This window comes from Gallus gallus, chromosome 5 (genome assembly GCF_016699485.2).
Source record: "Gallus gallus isolate bGalGal1 chromosome 5, bGalGal1.mat.broiler.GRCg7b, whole genome shotgun sequence".
Lineage (NCBI taxonomy): Eukaryota > Metazoa > Chordata > Aves > Galliformes > Phasianidae > Gallus > Gallus gallus.
In genome coordinates, this window is record NC_052536.1 from 4,196,839 (window position 1) to 4,218,313 (window position 21,475).

Below are 21,475 nucleotides of genomic sequence, written 5' to 3' on the forward strand. Positions count from 1 at the left end.
TAACAGTATATAAGAACAAAGGCTACCTGTGGCATAACAAAAGCCTTCTGCTACAGTTGTTGCTATGATACCCCTTGCTTCTGATATCTAAGTTTGTTATCTTTTTTTTTAAGATTCTGCAGGAGAGTAATGAATGCCTGAAAAATATTCAGCATGCTAGTGTCTTTGTAGGAGAGAATTTATTGAGTAGTTTGCATATTTTCTTCACATTAGTTAATCTTTAGATGATGAACACTTAAAACTTTGAACTGTTTCAATAGCAAAGTGGCACAGATTATAAATAAATACATATGTATGACTTATACCCTTTCAATTGTAATAATTCCTTTCATTTGTAATATTGTATTCTCTTAAAAACATATGTGGATATAAATTTTTATGCTTCTTAGTGAAACATAAAGTTGAATTATTTTCATAAGCAATTGTTTTCATAGCAGGAGATGTGAAAGAAAAAATCCTTGAAATCAGTTCTGAATAAAAAACAATGTATATTGCAAGGTAACTAAAATGAACCTATAAGGGGCAAGTTTATATTCTAAAGCTGTCAAAATAGGAACAGTCACACAGCATTTCCAATTTAGCATGATACTGAACTATATTTATCCTTGTCAACTCATTAAACATAGTTTATGATCATACTTGGAAGTTTCAGCTGTTTTAATTGATATTGAGGAACAAACTCCCCTTAAAGTATCAAGAAATACATTTTCATAGGTTTGCTGTCTCTTGAAAACCTCAAAGGCACTTGTATGCACTGTGTGTGTTTGACTGTCTCAAAGCTACGAAGCTTCACCTCTTGTCAATGAAAACTGACGTCAGTGAACTAATTGGCTCTTCTTGTGCGTAGGTACCCTGACATGCCCACTGCTGCTGATGTTGTGAATGCTTTAGATCAACAGGCACTTGCGTCCATCCTGAGAACATACGGGGAGGAGAAGCACGCCAAGAAAATCGCTTCAGCCATCGTTCAGGCACGCAGCATATATCCCATCACCAGAACTCAGCAGCTTGCAAGCATTGTTGCAGGTACCCTCATTAATTCTTCACAGTGGCTGAAAGAGAAAAAAATATTAATCCCTAAAGTCCCAGAGGGATCTATTTGTACTTGAAATCATGCAGGATCTGATCCTGCCTATTCTGCTCTGATGTCAGTTCTTTTTTCCCCTGTAAGTTATACTGTATTTTGCCGATTAGTTTAATAATAGATTTTACATGAAGTGATTTATCATTTTGCCTACCAAGTTAAAACACAGAATGACAGCAGCCTAGGGAATTTTTTGTCCCAGCTATTGGTAAGCATTCAAATATCAGATACGTCATATGCATCTCATAGTCTTAAATTTCTACATTTTAATATTTTGAAGGGAAGTACAATGGCAGTTTCCAATTATGAATGAAATTAGATTTGTTCTCTCTGCTTAAAGAACAAGGAAACAAAAAGTAAAGAAATATGTAGCTTGCTTCATCTTGTGAATGCCAACTAGAGCAGCCTGAAGCACCTATTGAAACACTTCATCTTACCTGCTCTTATCTGTAAACAGCATGAACAAAATGTAGTTAGGCAGCAGCTGTGCTCACATTTAAAACCTTCACGTTTGTGTTCTTGAGTCAAAGTTTCCAAGGAAAAATGTATGATAGAAATACTGTGCCTTAACATTCTAATATATATTGTTGGAACTTTTTATTTAACCAAGAAGTGAAAATTACTGGGTCTTGTCTCTAACAGCTATAAATTGTCGACAACCAAATTTAGAACTTTTAAATGGTTACCCAAATGTAACACTATTCATTACTAAATGTTAAAAGCTCTGTCTGTATTCTGAAGACTTGAAAAAAAGATGACAGCAAGATGGATTAAGAACTGATTGAATGGCAAATCTCAGAATATTATGATCAACAACACTAAATCTGATTGGAGGACTCTAGCTAGTGGTGTCACCCAAGGATCTGTACTGTGGCCGGTCTTGTTCACCTTATTCATCAATGACCTGGGTGAAGGCACAGAGTGCACCCTCACTAAGTTTGCTGATGATGGCAAATTGGTGGACTGGCAGATACACCAGTGGACTACACTTGCATTCAAAGAGACCTTGAAGAAATAGGCAGAGAAAAATATCATGAAGTTCAACAAGGTCAAGTTCAGGGTCCTGCATATAGGAAGGAATAGCTGCATGCTCACCAGTACAGTCTGGGGGCTGACCTACTGCAAAGCAGCCCTGCAGAGAAGAACCTGGGTGTCCAGGTGGACAGTTGGCAGACCATGAGCCAGCAATGTGCCCTTGTGGCCAAGAAGGCTGATGGACTCCTGAGGTGCATTAGGAAGAGTAGCGTGCCAGCAGACTGAGGTGATCCTCCTCCTCAACTCTGCCCTGGTGAGGCCACATCTAGAGTACTGTCTCCAGTTCTGGGCTCCCCAGTTCAAACAAGACAGGGAACTACTGGAGGGCAACAAAGAAAGTTGGGGACCTGTAACATCACCCTTATGAGGAAAGGCTGAGAGAGCTGGGCATGTTCATCCTGGAGAAGTCTGAAGAGGGAATCTTATTAATGTGTAAATATGTTTTAAGGGAGTGTACCAAGGCAGGGACCAGTCTGTTTTCTGTGGTGCCTGGCAAGAGGATGAGAGGCAACAGGCACAAAGTAAAACACAGGAAGTTATATCTGCATGTGAGAAAAACTTCTTCACTGTGAGGGTGACAGAGCACAGGAACAAGCTGCTCAGAAGAGTTGTGGAGTCTCCTTCTCTGGAGATATTCAAAGCCTGCCTGGATGTGATCCTAGGCAATGTCCTTTAGGTGATTCTGTATGGGGGATGGACTTGATGATCCCAAGTGATCCCATCCAACTTCAACCATTCTGTGATTCTGCAGTCCCTTTATGTTTAATGGATTGCATGTGACTTGTCACCTAATGGTCACCTTCTGCCTCAGTGACAGGGCTTTTCTTTTTCTGACATTAAACTCTAATATATTTGAAGAGCTGCTTAATATGTGAAATCACGAAGGCATTTTTTACTATGCATGCCAAGGAAAATTAATCCAACATTTTTTTGCCAAGGCAGTAAATATGTGTTTTGAACTTTTTGTGGAGTATGTAAGTAGTTAAAACAGTTTTAGGACCACTGCGTTTATCCCTGTTTGGGTAGAAATTCTTACAATTTTAATTTGTTTTCTCCAGTAAAGGAGATCAAGGGTAAATCCTTAATAGTTTTTGAACTGAGTATACATTAAGAAAATTTCTGGTAAGTTTAACAGCTCAACTGATAACCTGTTCTTCTGCAAAATGATATCCATGAAGTTATTAAGGTAAACAATAACTAAAAGACCAGAGATTACAGCTGTAGAATCCTCTTGTAGCCCAGTTCAGAAAACCTTGTCTAGTTAAGGATTTAAGCAGATTAAGCTCTATGACTTATTAGTTAAATGCCAAGTCCTTAGAAATAAGCAATTAAATCATTATAGTAATAAAATCTCATGTTTTAAATTTTCCAGATTCTATCAGAGCACAATTTTCTCTCCAGAACAAGAACATTTTCTGCCTGGTTAAGAAGCCAGAATATAAGCAGAAAATGTAGTCAGTGAGAGTGGTTATTTCTTTGTACCTCTTTGTTGATTTGAATACCTGATATTTCATATATAGTCCCTATTTTTTTTCATGTGATTATTTAGTATGATTTCAGATTTTCTAAAACTCCAAACTCTGTGTAAAGTTCTGGCTACTAAGTGAATCCCAGTGAATTCAAGCTAGATTTGTACTAGACCGAAACTGGAAAAGGCAAGTGCTAGTCTAGTCTACACAAGAAACAAAAAGTAAAGAAAAGAGTTAGAGGATATATTGCTGTTACTAATTGATTGGGAGATAAATTTGAAGGATATAATTGGAAAAAAAAACAAAACAACAACCAACACCCACCTCCACAGCAGTGACATGACAATCAGACATTTCTAAAATTTGTATTGGCAAGAGTTAGAATGTTAAGGTACAACTTAAAAAATTATAAATTAATTTGTACATTGAGTTTGCCTACAACAGCTTGAGGCTAGCCTAGGTATCAACACATTTATTACAGTCTTTTGTTGCAATTCAAGAAAACAAGTCCTTCTAACTCTTGGCATAGAGCCTGGAAGTTGTCTTTCTACATACTATGCCATTGAATAAGATCCTACCAAAACAAACAAATAAACAACCCCCCTTACCCCTCAAAAAAGTACTTCTAAAAGCTTTTGATCCATTTAAATAAGGAGGTCTTTGAGTAATCTATGGGGTCTAGAATTTACATAGGGAAAAAGGAGGGATTTTTTTTTTTTATCAACGATGTGAACATCATCTCTTTCTCCAGCATTTTAACTCTACTTCTTACAATTTTCATGCAGATATCTGTCACAGTGAACAGAGGTTTTAACTGAACATCTGTAAATAGACATGTGGAAGTCAACTGAGAAACATTTCTGATGGCTGTTGCTGAAGCTTTTTGAGTTCTGTTTTGAAATTGTAGAATTAACTGGATGGGCGGGAAAACTGGTTAGAAATTGTGAAATTTTTTAGATGTTAATTTTAATGTGTTTTATACTACTCTCTGTACTACTACTATGCTACTATACGACTCTCATTTTTTTTTCTAGTGGGTAATATAATTTGTTATATTTTTGTTTGTTTTCACAATTGGATTTTTTTGTAATGATATTTAGGTATATGATCTATATGTCATTTTGAGATTTTGTAGTCCTTTGGACTTAATTTGAAATGATGAGATATTAAAGAAACATGAACAGTTTAAAAAACTTTAATAGGTAAAGCCAATCTCATTCAGATTGGTCCACATTTATAGACTTCATCAGTTTGGAATTTGTAATATTGCCTGAATTTCAGAAGAGTGGGAATTAACATTGTACTGAGGGAGCCTAGACAAAAGGACATTAGTTGCGTCACAGAAACTTATTAAATGCAATTCTAATTCAGCAGACGAATTCCTGCAAACAGGTGCACAATCTGAATTAATTTTTAAACTCTCCCACACTTATGCACTCTGGGGACTTTAATAGTTCTTATTGACAGGCACAGCAGGTTGCTAATTTCATTCACAAGCTTAAGAATTTCAATACATTTTAACTTGTGAATCTATTACATTTTTTAAAGTGTCAGTAACATCAGGGCATTCCAAAACTAAAAATGATAATTTATCTCACTGGGATTTCAAACCAGTTATCTAGCCAGAAGTGCGATGTTTTTATGAATGAAATTAATTTTGCAAGCTTCCCATACAGATCTTTATATATGCATTTTTGTACATTGTACAGCCTGTTACCAGGAAGGATTTTCTTTTAGTGTTGTGGTAATTGGAGGGGGTTGGGTGAGAGATTTTTGCAGAAAATACAGGTAGATTTTGTTTAACAATAACAGACAGCTAAGAGTGGAGTAGAAAAAAAAATTCTCTCCTGGCACACAGATTATATCTGCTGTCTTTATTAAAAGAGATGAAGGTCCATGTGTCTGACAGAAATCACTACCACAAATTGTATGTATTAGCTGATAGCAATCTAGACAAACCAATAAGCCATTGCATTTTAAGATGTTATGATTTTAGTTAGGGTTTTTGGTTGCATAAAACTATTCAGTGGCTATATTTCTTTACCAGTTTCTTGAATTTGATTCTGTATCATTATATATGTCCAACAGTGCTGTTTGAATGTGTTCATCTGAGGCACGTAATGTTTTAATATGTTTACAGAATATATTAGGGTTTTAATTTCTTTACTTATCTTCCAAGTCTGTCATAAATCTGTGTTACAAGGATTCACTTTTCAAATTTACCTCCTAGTTGATAGATATTTTGAAACAAAGTTAATTGTCATAGAAGATTTTTGAAGGAAGGCATTGCACTCAACCATATTGGACAATTATCTGACCAGAGATTAGCATGTAACTTTTACAAAATAATTTTGAATAGATCTGTATATCATCTTGTTCATTCACAGAAGTCAAAGATATTTTGATGACACAGAACCTAAAGCTTTGAGTATTTCACTAAAATTCCAGTGAGATTGACTGTGGAAATTTAAGTTAAGGAATCTCATTCTAGGCTTCCAATCAATAAGCACTGTCAGTTTTGCACCAAAATTTCATCCTGTACTTTTGTGACTTGACTCGATTTTTTCTGGTGATACTTTTGGAAGCTGGAATGTGCTTAGAATATGAGAAATAGATCATTCACAGAAAGCTAGCAGAATTTTTTAAAGAATATTTAGGCTGCTAAAATAGTTAGGCTGTTAAAACACCACAGTGAAAAATTCTGTGGATCTACTTTGAGAGGTGAACACCAGCTATGGATAGTAACAGCCCAAAATTGAAAGCATAAAACTGATGCTCTTGACATCACAGCTGTAAATTTTTCAGCAAGTGGCAAGAGAAAGGAGATTCTGTATAAAAGTGGTAGAATAGTACAGTAGAGTTCGGTGGAATAAAAAGCATAGTGCATTCTAAGCCACTAGCTTGTTAGTAGGAAATACTTTGTATGGAAACTGTGCTTTTTCATTCAAGTTATGGCTGTTTTCAGTAGAGTGAACATAGGCTTGGTTTTGGAAGTACAGAGAGAAGTGTAAGGTATATTTTCAATTTTTTTAAAATGTAGGCTTGGAAGAAGAAAGAAATAGACTTGTTGCGTGATGTAATTTTCAAATCCATTTCATAGTCAAGAACCCATGACTTTTGTAGTTGAATTCAAAAGATACCCAAGTATCTATGTGTCTATTTTGAATTCTGTTGAAGAAAAATTTTACTCTGACAGAAACCTAAAACAGGTCTTATGGAGAATGCAAAACCATGTATTTTTAATCATTTAGTGAATGCTATTGAAATATATGTATCATGATGTATTTTTGAATACATTATATACTGATTTTAACCCTGACATTTCATTTAATAATTACTCAAGAGTTCTGAGCAAACTCCTTGTATTTGTAGCTATTAGTTGCCTATTTAGAGAAGATAGTTAATTTTCCTCAGTATGTGATGTCTTTATGTTACGTATGAAGAGACAATTTTCTCCACACATAAATAGCAATCAATGGCTGTTTGAAACATTCCATTTTCAAATCAGAGACTTTTTAGGCATGTAAAAACTATGGAAAGGGATGTTGTGCCAGGTTCTACAGGCTTGATGTGTCTTCTGAGATTGACTTCTCATTTTGCCCAAGCCCTTATTTTTTAAGCTTTTTCTAAAATTAGAGTAAGTGTTCCTTTTATGATTTATGCAAAGTACAGAATATGGCGATCTAGAAGACAGAAATGGTACTTGCTAGCAAATGTAACTTTTTCTGGAGTCTGTAAGTGATAGGGGAGCCAAGTTCCCTGAGATTATACACTTTAAATTGGCCTTATTTGGATTGTGAAGCAGATTTCAAAGCTCCACATCCCTGAATAGTAGAACGTGTTGAGATAAATGGATCCCATTGCCACTTCCCATCTTGAGGCATTCAGACAGCTGTAACAGAAACAGCAGTGGCAGTGTTTTTTCAGTTAATTCAGGCATTTTTGTCATTAGGGTCAGAGGAGGTAGGGAACGTAGCTGTGAAAATTGGGTATGTGGAAACACGTCTTGGATGTTTCACATACATTGTAATGATTTTGTTGATAATGACTGAAATTTTAAACCTCATTATTGGCTTCTCCCTTTGTTGAATAGTGATGATCATTTGCTTTTGTGATGCTATACATTTATGTTTCCTGACGTAAGTAGAATCTTTCCTTTAAAACTCTGAAGAAATTCAGTATTTTGTGCTAGCATACTTGTGCAAACATAGAAATATTATGATATTTTTATTAAATTTTCTTCAATCACATTTGTAAATGTGAATTTAGTCAATTTGTTTCACAGGAACCACACTCTTTTCTCCATTATGTAGATTATCAATTACTTGGTTATTTGGTTATGAACTACAATTACTTCAAATCCATTACTTTATAATTTTGTAGTTTAGTACTGGAATGGAATTAAGGCTTTTTAATACATACGTGATGTATTGTCTTATCTCTAATGGACCCTCTTCTTTGGAAAAATAATTATTTCCATTTATGTGCTCCTATGACTTCTGCATTTACTTACATAATAGATTATAAGTTTATTCAGGTTTCACAAGTCATGTAGGCTCTTGTACTTTTTTTACTTTGATCCGTCAAATCTCCAGTTCTTTGCTCTGTATTTTGATAATGAAGATTCAAGCCTAAAATACATCAATTGAGGCTATATTAGAATTTCCATCACATTTCCAGTCTCTTTATAACGGGACTTGAATAACTCATAAGATCTCTGGGGAAAGTCAAGAACAGAGTTTATGGAGTTCAGTGCCACCAGTGTCGCCTAAGCTAGTGATATTTCTTCCAAGTAACTCTTACCTTGGCATGGTCTGCTGTGTCAAAAACCGGCAATGTTAGCTGCATTTTCATTTCTTAAGGTCATTCATGAACATTTGAAGGAACACTGGTTTAGTGAGCAAGAAGTTTTATCTCCAAACTGGAATGTCTCTTTTAAGCTTTAAGTAATTAATTGAAAAATACCATTAGGTAAGCTGAAATGAAAACATTGTTTTCATTATATCTCTGTATGGGAATAAATGTATTATAAGCTAGAAGGCAACAGTTAAAAATTAGTGTCCATCTTTTTTTTTTTTTTTAAACTTGCCTTAAAAGCATAAACAAACTGTCGCAAACAGCTAATGAATTGATGTTGACTACACTGAATTGTAAGATGTAGGATTTATCTAGCCATCTTCATTTTTTTCCCTAGTTTGGTTTCAGCTATCATTTTGCATTTTAACTTGAAGCATTTGAGGAAGCAGCTCCAATGGGTTGTAGGAAAACCTACAAGTCAGCTCAGTATAATAGAATTTACTTTCAGGAAAGGGGATCTAAAGCAGAAGATAATTATGTCTTTAAAAGAAGGAAGCTCACTCAGGGTTCTGTGATAAGTATGCACTCCTTTAAAGTCATCATGCATACGTGGATTAATGTCAGAATAGCAGTGTAGAAATAACAAAATTGTAATGTGTGCCTTTTCAAATGTATGACAGGTGCTTTTCCAGCATCAGCGTTGTATGCACGAAAAGATCTGCTTCAGAGACCTACACACATTGCTACCAAAACTTTCCAAGGTCTGCGAATATTTGTAAATGATGAGCTTCATGAACTCTTTATAGGGCTGAAGACAGCTGAGAAGTTTCTAAAACCTGGAGGTCGTCTTGTAGCCCTCTCCTTTCATTCTCTAGAAGATCGTATCATCAAACGTTTCCTTCATGGAATAGACATGACAGAAAAGTACAATCTTGGCTCAAAGCAGAAGATAAGACAGGCTCTGAAAAATTGCTCCAAAGAAGAAGATACACATGAATTCCCCCATGGAAAATCCAACTCAAAGTGGACTTTTATACAGAAAAAAGTTCTCACACCTCAGGCCAAGGATATTCTAACAAACCCAAGAGCGAGGTCGGCCAAGCTAAGAGCTGCTGTTAAACTCTGAAATAAAAATGAATCATTATATAATTGTATCATTTCCTACAATTTTGTTTTCTGGAGGACTAACTGGACAGATAACATCAAACAGAAAAATAAAATGGAAAAGACAGTTAAAAAACATTTTTTCCACCACTGTACTTCTTTTTGATTAGGGTGTAAAGTAGAACATCAAAAGGTAGAGTAATAAAATAAGTAAAATAAGTTACATGAATGGGTGTTACTGATTATACAAAACGTATATCTCTTTTTAAAATGACAAAAACTAAAGCTTTTATAAACCATAGTTTTGATATATTTAAAATATTTCCTTTAGACTCAACTCAGAACTCTGACACTTTCAGTCTAAATTCAGTAGCTGATTGAGACAAACGTGTTTTTATGGCTATTTATGTCACACAACAAAGTCAACTGACTGTTTTAATCTAGTGTATGTTTTTAAAGTAGCCTAAGAACTCATGATATAAAGAATTCTTGATACATAAATCTGTCTGTTGATTTGTTGTATTAACATATGTGTGACAGTAGCTTGATCTTACATAAATTAATATCATAACCTTATGCCTAATCCAGGAATTTATGAATGATCTCTTACCTCTGTTAATAAGAAGATATTTACATGTATGATAACCTGGTTATTTATTGTTTACTGATTTTAAATAATGAATAGGTCTTGAGAAGAAAGGGTACTTCAGAAGGCCTCTGTATTTCACTTGGATATTATAAGCAGAGAGCAAACACCAGGAAGATTTGTACTAGATAATTTGAAGTTATTCCTGTAGTCCTAAATTCTACGCATAGATCCAGTAAAAGTTTTATGTGTTGATGAAATTATTATTAACCAGTGCATTGTGACTCTTCCAAAGTGTTCTCCTTTGCAGATGATATTTTAATAAGAGTAATTTTAGGTAAGCAGTGACTTTTATTTTATAAGTGAACTACCTAACACCAGTTTCCTACTTAGATAGCATACTAACTAGTAAAATTGGTTATATATTTCTGAATAAGTCAAAATGAATTTGATTTAGCTGTAGATTTGTATTTTACTGTAAAAGTTCATTGTTGTTGCTATTTTTGCATGTTAATAATGATTACATAATAGCATGTTTCAACTTATTTGACCTTTGAGTCATCTTTTCAGGAAAAAAAAGTCCTTATTTGAATATTTGAATAATAAAATCTGCAGCAGGTCAACATTTGCAGAGAACCTGGAGACTGGCAGAGAGAATAAGAAAATGCAATTTTTGACTTTGAGCTAAATAACTACTTCACTAGCTTTCAAAGGAATGCTGGATCATTCCAGACATGACTTTCATCAAGCATCTTTTTCACATTCATTGCTTCTCTGGAGTTTTTTAGGATTATATTGATACAAACAAGTTGAAATTTAGATTAACCACCTGTAATGTACCGTTTATTGAAATACTTGATATTCTTTAATTCTTTGGTAAAGCTAGGTCATGATAACATAGATTAGCAATCTAAAATACTGGGGGAATGATGATGGGCACTTCCAAAATTTCAATATTTTTCACTACTTTCATTATATGTGTTATTGAATATTAAAAACCACATTCCACTTCAAATGTTATTTGCTGTTGACATCTTAGAGACAACAGATGTTTGTATGAAAAAGTGTCTATTTAAGGTAACATTAAATATAAATGGTAAAATTATTTTTAGTTTAGATTCCATATTGGAATGTACTCCAATTGTAGGTTGGAAAAATTGTGTTTCCGCTATAGGCTTAGAAGAGTTATAATGCAGTGCTATGTGCTGTTCAGGAACATGCTTCAGGGCAAGACCAGTTGTATGTACATGGATCCTAGAAACTATATGAAGACATTAAAACTCCTTACCGTTCAGGCTCTGCATAAAAAATCACACTTGTCCCATCTAATTTCAAAGACACAGACTCTTATATAGTTAAGCCATTGTATACCTGTTGTTGTAAATACGCTCCTTCAGTTAGAAAAGCAGGAGACTTGATCTTTAGTGATGGTTGCAATTCCTTTTAGGTTGGAGTTGTACAGTCATGGAAATGCATCAGTTACTGAGCTCTTATCTGAAGAGGATTGGTTTCATTATTCTCAGAGCCTCTTCAGCAACCCAACGTGAAGCCTTACCAGATCTGGTGCTCACCAGTGCAGAGGAGAGCATTAGGGAGGTTAAGACTGGAGGCAGGTTGGGCTGCAGTGACCATGCCGTGGTGGAGTTTGTGATCTTGAAGAATGTGGGCCTGGCAAAAAGCAGAGCTAGGACCCTGTGCTTCAGGAGAGCAAAATTCTGGCTGCTCAAGGAACTGCTGAGTGGGATCCCCTGGGAAATAATCCTTAAGGGCATGGGTACAGAACAGAGCTGGCAGCTCTTTAAGGACACCAGTCTGAGATCGCAACAGCTCTCCATCCCCCAGCAGAAGTTGAGCAGGAGAGGCAGGCGACCATCGTGGCTGTGCAATGACATGCAGATTAAACTGAGAGAAAAGGGGGAAATGTATAGAAGGTGGAAGCAGGGTTGTGTGTCCTGGGAGGAATACAGGGCTGTTGTCCATGTGTGTAGAGATAGGATTAGGGAAGCCAAGGTGTAGATGGAGCTGAACTGGGCAAGAGAACAAGAAGGGGTTCTACAGGTACTTCTTTTTTATTGGTGAAGTTATGTTATCTGAAGGATATTAAGTCTTTATATTTTTTTCCAGGATACTTGTATACATAGCATATGTTGAACTTTTCTAATGTAGTATGTCGGTCATGTCATAGAAGTAAATTTTACTGTTTTTGTTGTTGTTATTTTAACATAATCAAATACAGTATTCATGAATGTGATAATATCTGGTAGAAAATCAGTCTCAATGAAAATTAAATCCTGCTGATACAAATTTTATATGATTTCTTAAAAAAAGAACTGCCATTAAAGTTGAGTGATATTCAGTTTAAAATGGGAAAATGCAAGACCATGTATCAAAAACAAAGAAACAAAAACTGTCTCCCATCTTGAGAAAGAATGTGGCAGTATCCCATGGTACTGTGTACAGTGGGCTGAGCAAAAATGGCTGATATGTTCAATACTTGTAGAACATCAAATTCTATCAAGTAATATCAAATAGAATATCAATTAGTGGTAGTAGAAAGATGGTGGTGTTGCCAAGGAATATGTATATGCAGAGTGTATTGCCAGAATATATCTTTTCCTGTTTGTACTTCAGAAGAATTTGGGAAAAAAGTTAAAAAGATAAAAAATCAGCTATCAAGACTATTCTTATGCATTGTAAAGGTACTTTATTTTGAAAAGTATTTAAAAATCTGACTCAATTAGTTAATCCAATAGAATGCAAAGAGTTGATAAGTAAGAAGGTAAGATTTTCATTTTCATTGTTTCAGAATGTGAAGGGATAATAATATATTTTTCAAGTAATATAAGGAATTACTATTTCTTTTTTTTTCATGTCTTACAATTGAGTAATTTCTCAGTATTTTTATAGTCACATCTACTGAGATTGGTACTTGACCGGGAAAAATGTGTGTCAGAAATGTGAGCTTTGGTATACATGTGTTGTGGTATTTGGCAGACAGACATTTGGAAGAATCACAGAATCACAGAATGGCCTGGGTTGGAAGGGACCTCAAGGATCATGAATCTCCAACCCCCCAGCCAGGCAGGGCCACTAACCTCCCCATTTACTAGACCAGGTTGCCCAGGGCCCCATCCAACCTGGCCTTGAACACCTCTAGGGATGGGGCATCCACAACCTCTCAGGGCAGCCCATTCCAGCACCTCACCACTCTCCTGGTAAAGAACTTCCCCCTAACATCCAACCTAAATCTTCCCTCTTTTAACTTAAAACCGTTCCCCCTTGTCCTGCTGTTATCTACCATTTCAAAGAGTTTACTCTATTCCTGTTTATAGGCTCCCTTCAGGTACTGAAAGGCTGCAATGAGGTCACCCCGCAGCCTTCTCTTCTCCAGGCTGAATAAGACCAGCTCCTTCAGCCTGTCTTCATAAGGGAGGTGCTCCAGCCCCCTGATCATCTTCATGGCCCTCCTCTGGACCCTCTCCAACAGCTCTCTGTCTTTCTTGTACTGGGGGCTCCATACCTGGACACAGTACTCCAGATGGGGCCTCACAAGAGCAGAGTATTGAGGGACAATCACCTCCCTATCCCTGCTGGCCACCCCTCTCATGATGGAGCCCATTTGCTTTCTGAGCTGCAAGAGCACACTGCTGGCTCATGTTAAGTTTGTCATCTATCAGGACCCCCATGTCCTTCTCTGCAGAGCTGCTCTCAAGGACTGCTCCTTTCAGTCTGTATAGATGCCTGGGGTTCGTCCAGCCCAAGTGCAAAACCCTACACTTTGCTGTGTTGAACCTCATTAGGTTCACCTGGGCCCACCTTTCAAGTCTGTCAATTCCCTCTGAATGGCATCCCTTCCTTCCTCCGTGTCAACCGCACCACTCAGCTTGGTGTTGTCAGCAAATTTACTGAGGGTGCACTCAATTCCATCGTCAGTGTCATTGATAAAGATGTTAAAGAGCACCAGTCCCAAGACAGACCCCTGGGGGACTCCGCTCGTTACCGGCCTCCACGTGGACATGGAACCATTGATCACCACCCTCTGTCTGCGGCCTTTCAACCAATTTCTTATCCAACGAGTGGTCCACCCATCAAATCCACATCCCTCCAATTTGGAGATAAGGATGTGGTGGGTGACCATGTCAAAGGCCTTGGTCAAGTCCAGGTAAATGACATCGGTTGCCTTCCCCTCATCCACCAAAGCCGTCACTCCATCATGGAAGGCCACAAGATTGGTTAAGCATGACCTCCCCCTGGTGAAGCCGTGCTGGCTGTCTCGGATCACACGCTCATTCCTCATGTGATCAAGTATGTCATCCAGGAGGATCTGTTCCATGATCTTCCCAGGCACAGAGGTGAGATTCACCAGCCTGTAGTTCCCTGGGTCCTCCTTGCTCCCTTTCTTGTAAATAGGAGTAACGTAACCCTTCCTCCAGTCGTCTGGGACCTCGCCTGACAGCCACAACTTCTCAAATATGATGGAGAGCAGCTTGGCAACCACCTCAGCCAGCTCCTTCAGAGCCCTGGGATGCACGGCATCCGGCCCCAAAGACTTGTACTCATCCAGTCTCATGAGGCGGTCTTGGACTTGTTCTGCCCTTACAGTGGGAGGGGATTTACCCCCCTGATCCCCACCTAGAGGCTTGGAGGTGCAGGGCTCAGGGACATGAGAAAGACTAGAATCCTGGCCACCAGTGAAGACCGAGGCAAAGAACTCATTCAGTACCTCAGCTTTCTCTTTGTCCGTTGAAGCCAGTTCTCCTTTTAAATTTACTAAAGAAGGTACACCTGTTTTGGCCTGTCTCTTCTGGCCAATGTACCTGTAGAATGTCTTCTTATTGTTTTTCACATTCCTCGCCAAGTTCAGTTCTACCTGCGCCTTGGCTTTCCTGATCCTACGTCTGCAAGTCCGGACAGCATCCCTGTACTCTTCCCAGGTGACACACCCTTGTTTCCAGAGCTTGTATGCACCTTTCTTCGCCCCCAGTGTGCTCAGCAGGTCTTTGCCGAGCCATGCCGGTTTCCTATCTCGTCTGCCCACTTTCTTATTCAGAGGGATGGAGACCTCTTGTGCTTTCAGGAGGGCATCCTTGAAGAGTAGCCAGCTCTCCTCAACATCTTTATCTTTAAGGACAGCATCCCAGGGGATCTTGGCCAACAAGCCATTGTACAGCTTAAAGTTCGCTCTTCCAAAGTTCAGGGTCCTGACCCCACTCTTTTCCAGGTCCACATCCCTTGAGATCACAAACTCAACCAGGGCATGGTCGCTGCAGCCCAGGCTGCCTCCAGCGTGGACGCCTTTGATGATCTCTTTCGCATTGGTGAGCAGCAGGTCCAGCAATGCTTCACCTCTGGTTGGTCTGTCCAATACCTGGACCAGAAAGTTATCATCAATGGATTCCATGAGCCTCCTGGACCTCTTGCAGCTCTCTGTGTGGTCTTCCCAACAGATGTCCGGATGATTGAAGTCCCCCGTCAGGATGAGGACCGGTGAGCATGATGCCTCCCGCATCTGCATCAAGAAAGCCTCGTCAACAGCCTCCCCTTGATCAGGTGGCCTGTAGTATACCCCTATCACCAGCTGACCTTTATTAGTACCATCCCTAATTCTAACCTACAGGCTCTCGATCTGTTCCTGACTGTTTCTCAGAGGGAGCTCCTCACAATCTATCCACTCTTTGGCATAGAGGGCAACTCCCCCACCCTTCCTACCTCGCCTATCCCTTCTAAAGAGCCGATACCCTTCAATGGTAGTATTCCAGTTGTGGGAGTCATCCCACCATGTTTCTGTGATAGAAAGAAGGTCATAACTTTCCAAGTGCATCAGTTTCCAACTCGTCCTGTTTATTACTCAGGCTGCGTGCATTGGTATAAAGGCACTTCAGTTGGGCTTTCCATCTCACCACCTTTATAGAGGATCTAGGATCCCCTAGAACAGTAGCATCCCCAGCATCCCCCTGCCCTACTCCATTCCTTTGTACTCCACCATCTTTGCTCATGGAGTTTGGTACGAGCCCTCGAACGACCCGCTCAACCCCAGTGGCCCTCGTTTTGTCCCCTTCCCCCTTCATACCTAGTTTAAAGACCTTTCAATGAGTGCCCGCCAGTTCCTCAGCCAAGATTCTCATACCCCTCAGAGACAGGCTACTTACATCTGCAGCCATCACGCCACGTGCTGAGTAAATTGCCCCGTGGTCAAAAAAAACCCAAAATTCCTGTGATTGCACCAACCTCTGAGCCATTTATTTAAGAGATAGGTTTTTTGGATCCTCTCAGTACCCTTTCCTGCCACTGAAGGTATAGAAGAGAAAACCACCTGCATGCCAGCTCCATCAACTACCCGCCCCAGTCCCCTGAAGTCTTTCTTGATAGATGTCAGGCTTTTCTCAGCAATTTCATCTCTGCTAGCCTGAATTATCAATAAGGGGTAATAGTCAGAAGGGCGAATCAGTCCAGGAAGTTTGCTTGAAATGTCCCTGACCTGTGCCCCAGGGAGGCAGCACACCTCCCTACGGGTAGGGTCAGGCCGACATATAGGGCCTTCCGTTCCTCGCAGGAGGGAGTCACCTATGACAACTATCCTTCTGTCCTTCCGGGTGGAGGCAGTTGTGAGGCGTGGGGTTGACCGCTTCACCCGAGGCAACCTCACGGGTGGGCCTCCCTCCACAGTCTTATTCACCTCTCCCTCAAGTTCCAGGGCCTCAAACCTATTGTGCAGAGGCACCTGGGGAGCTGAGGATGGTCGGGATGGGGGATGCCCACCTCACCAAGCCAGTATCTGTTTCCACTCCTCCTCCTCTCTCAAATTTCTGCTAGGGGGAGGAGAGGACAGGGAGCTCACTGCAGCACCGTCTGCTGGTTGGTTCCCTTCTACCACCTGTTTGCAAGGCGGCAGGGGTTGACATGCTCCATGCAGAGCCTCAGCCGTGTGCCAAGATCTCGGGGCTGATAGTGACTGGCACCACTGGTCAATCTCCCTCTCACAGTCCTTATGGTCCTCAGCCTCTCTACCTCCTCCTTCAGGTCAATCACAAGACTGAGTAAGTCATTCAGTTGGTCACATCTTATGCAAGTGCGGCCTCCATCATCTGGCACTGCAAAGGCCAGGTTTTAGCAGTCAACACAGCCAGTGACCTGTGTACTAGCATCTTGTGACGGGACCTCAGTCTGAGTTGCCAAACATATCTTACCATCAGCATGCACAGGTCCTCAGTCTGGCTCTCTACAGTCTTCTTGGCTACAGTCTTCCTCCTGTGTGAGCATGGGACCTCTGCCTGGGTCTCCACAGTTTTTCTGACAGCAGCCTTCCACCAGGGTGCACCCATGGCAACCAGCAGGCTCACTAACACTACAAGATAGCCCGAATGGCAAGAGACTGATCAGCCCTGCCCTGCTGCCTGTAGTGCTGCCTCTGCCCTCGCCCTATTGTCTGGTTCATTAAGAGCCCCGGAAGAGAGGGGTCTTAATATACTGTGAATGGAAAATATAGTTATTTCTGTATGCACTTTTAACAAATGGCCATCCTCTAATAGCAAGTGTTGTATAAGGCTTTGCATGCTGCTTTTTGGAGTAACATTTCTATTATTATTAATGATTCATGTAGTAATTTGCTGTAATGCTGCTCTTTATATTGGAAAAGACATGGTATTAATTAGAAAGTTTATACTCTAAGGAGTGTCTCAGCACCGTGAGGAAGGATGTGTGAGGATGTTTGCCCTGGGGTAAAGAGACATGCAGAGGTGGGATGTCTGTGACAAGCAGTTCTAGATACAGATTGTTGGTGATTTAATTTGATTAATTTAAATTATCTTAATCTTGGCTCATTATTTGTAGTATTGCAGTACAAAAGTACTTGTGAAAAATGAGAAGAACTTGAAGAACCAGAGAAGTAACAAAACCCATAAGCCAGTTTGTCGCTGTCCTACCTAATGTCTTTAGCAGAAGTATTAAAGAGTTCAGACCTGCTTCTCTCATGCCCCCACAATCTCTCCAGTAAGGGCTGTTTTCACAGGATCACAAATTCTGTTTGATGGACTGTGGGTTTCTGTCTTTATACCCATGCATGTATTGTGCAGTTGTTTAAAAGCAATTAGTATGCTATTACAAGTCTTTCAGAATTAAAGCCGATGTGGAGGCCTTTTTACACCTCATGTGTTGTACAATTAAAGCAGGCTTTTTGGGGATTAATTAATGAAAACTGGAGTGTTATAACAAATGTTGCAAAAAATTTAAGTGAAAGTAGAAGAATATCTGCCCTTCCTCTCCTCACAGACCTTGTGGAAGATAGAAGAAAAAAAAAACATGTAATCAAAATGTAAAAAGTAATCTATAAAACTGAACACCTTAATGGAAAAAAATCCACTTTATGGTGATGTTAAGTAAGTTAACTTGAAATTTTTAATAAAATTTCATGCATGTGTATGCAATATTTTGTTACTTTTTTCATTCACTTTTTCCTGCTTTAGGATAAGCTGCAGTGGTGAGATAGCTCAGTGTCTCTACATGGATGTATGATTTCTAATGCATGATCAACAGTAATAGGGGGAAGACAAATGTGCTTTTAAATCCAGCTCTGTATATTCTTACGTTTGTGTCCTTTGTGGTTAGAATTGTGTCCACCTGTGAATCCAATGTAAGCTTTTCTCAAGATAAATGAGAGAGAAAGGCTTTTCTTTTTTTCAGAAAACTCATAGCACCTGTCAATCTGACTTTATTAAACATCGTATTTAATAATTTTTGACGTACTTTGCTGATGGCATACTCTGCTTTCTGATACTTTTCACATCACCAAAACAGAAACACATAAGTAGTTGTTCATCAAAGTCTAAGCTAAAAAACAACAACAACAACAACAACAACAAAAAACAACAAACTAACAGCAAATGATTGGTTGGTGACATTTCTTACTGTTCTCACAGAGGCAAGTTTTCAAAAAATAAAATGTTTTCATTATCTCTCATTCTTTAGGAAAATTGCATCTTTGCTAGTGCTTTTAAAGCCTAGATTGCTTTGAGTGTTCAGACAAAATCAAGCTAGAGATGTTATTAAATTTACAGTGTTTGTGAATTTAAACTTGACACTTCGTTTATAGCTGTCTCTTTAAAGAGTAAAACTGGAGATACAGCTCCCTCTGTCTGCCCTGGGAATACCTATGCTTTGTTCTTTTTGTAGTGCACCTACAGATGATCAGAGTAACAGCGCATTCAACATGGGGATACAAGGCAAAGAGATGTGGAGAACTGTTATTTCTTTTACAGGTCAGTAGTTGTTTCCAGTTACACTGATTGTAGTTTTCAAAGAACAAAGGCTGTGAAAGGGTGAATTCAAAAGGCAGAAAAACAAACGTATTCTCAAATATATATTATTATGAGAGTAAAATGTATATATGAATAAAAATTATTGATATTCATTAGCTCCCATACACTCTCTACAGAAATTGGCAGCAGTGGTGAATGTACCTCATTTTTGTTGACATTAATTAAAAAAGATTTCTATGCTGGTGGAAAAATCTGCATAAAATGTAAAAGCCTGTGAGATATGACAGATACTGAAATGAAAATAAATTATGGTATATAAATCACATCTTAGAATTCATGTATGACATAATTGAGTGAATACTTAAGTTCCATTGTTATTTGTTTACATGTCACGTCAGCTTGAGTCTGTGGATTTGAATCTGGCAAAGAAAATGTAATCTATTTTTCCAGTTTAGGTGGTTTGTGGTTCATATTTGCATTTAATGTATAGTAGAGCTCAGAGTAAATCACTACTATGATAATACTTATACTAATACTACTATGTTTATGATATTATCATCTTATATTAGCTGTGACTATATTAAGAAGGCTAACCAAGTTATATCACAAGTCAGTAATTATAAAAATAACTGCAAGAGACCAAATAATCTTGAAGCATGGTGCTATAACGTGTGTACCAAAATGTGTGAAATACTTAATAATAACACAGTCACCAACAACTTAGGCTAGAAAAGCTTCTTTTTTATTTCAAACTATATATTATGCCCATTTCTACACACCCTTCTTGTAACTTATTTTTCTCCTATTAATCAAAATTAGTTTGATGCTTAACAAAATCTCTCATAGACTTTACAAAGAACCAAAATGGTAAGTATTGACAGCCTTGGCTGATAAGTATTTGAAAACGAGGATATCATAAGAACTGTTTCATACAGTGCAAAATATATATTCTCAAGAGTAATGACACAGGCATGCCTGATAATACACGCACAATCTGAGAGCCTAATCTTGCAACTTTTACTTATGAGAATAGTTTTATTAAAGGCACTGGTTATTTCTAAATGTCCCATTTCTTGAAGTTGTAATAGGAATGCGAGCTGAAATGTCGGGGTAGGCAATGTGAGATGACATTGTGGAGGTAAGTCCAACACTCTAGCAGGTGAGCTTCTTATTGGAAGCTGAAAAGGCTTGGTGCTCTACCAGAGTCCGCTGAGTATGGGGCAGTCCACACTAACTGTCTGGATTAATGCAGTACTACCTAAATAGATACAATAATGATGAATTAACAAACTTCTTGATATAGAGGCAGATCCACTGGTGTTTCTTACATTTCATTTCACAAGGGCTTAATAGGGGTAACAGTGGGTTTCAGAGTATGAAAAAAGAATTTTAAAAGCTTGGAATTGAAGCTAGTTTTCAAGTCACTCCAAAAGTAATGCCTCCTATTTATTTCCATGGAAACTACAACAGATACAAAGAGCACAACACCATTTCTTAGAGCAAATCTACAAATCAGCTACGAAATGCTGTTCTACAACACATTCAACACCATGATCTATGCTTTTTCACCTGATGAAAAAGATGATGATGAAGATGAACAAGAGCCCGCATGCTATGATCCTAAAAATCTTCACCAGCAGAAGTCGCCCATTGCTGCTGCTGAAATGCACCACCCACCTCCTCACTCTGCTCACATCCACTGTTCGATCTCCATAAATGTTCAGCAAGCATCGATGAATGTCAATGGGTGCCATTTTTTCCACATGGGGGAGTTCAACGACACCCCTTTGCTTCATCTGCACTTCCATGTCAGATGCCATTTTGTCAGACTGCCCCTCTGCTGCCATCTGTCACACAGCAACAAAATGTAATGAAATATTGGTGGGAAGGTTCAACCTTTACTGCCATAACACGATCTGCCTCTGACATCATGGGCCAACATTGTAACATAGGAGGCACTACTTTCAGAGCAGCCTATGTATCTGCTGGAAAAAAAAGGAGGTGAAAGAAGTATTATTTGATAGGGAGCAGGATTACATCCATACTTCTGCTGCTTCTATTAAAAATAATAGAAAACGTACTCTGATTGAAAAACATTGCACCAAGATCTAAATTGTGCCCTTAGAGTAGTTACTATACTTAATCA

General features: G+C 38.6%; 1 protein-coding gene across 8 annotated transcripts in view; it reads left to right on the forward strand.

The window, feature by feature from the left end:
* METTL15P1 (methyltransferase like 15 pseudogene 1) overlaps positions 1 to 21,475 on the forward strand; it is a 115,960-nt gene that overhangs the window by 90,917 nt on the left and 3,568 nt on the right. For 4 of the 8 annotated variants that reach the window (XM_025150640.3, XM_025150639.3, XM_025150641.3 and 1 more), the window contains exons 6-7: positions 848 to 1,026; positions 9,066 to 12,416. In XM_025150640.3, coding sequence (XP_025006408.1) covers positions 848 to 1,026; positions 9,066 to 9,511 — 625 coding nt within the window. In that variant the 3' untranslated portion in view covers positions 9,512 to 12,416. Of the gene's footprint in view, positions 1 to 847; positions 1,027 to 4,373; positions 8,031 to 9,065; positions 18,496 to 19,243; positions 19,330 to 21,475 lie in introns of those variants that run through there. The other 4 variants (NM_001199422.2, NM_001397410.1, XM_046941559.1 and 1 more) reach the window with 3 other exon arrangements.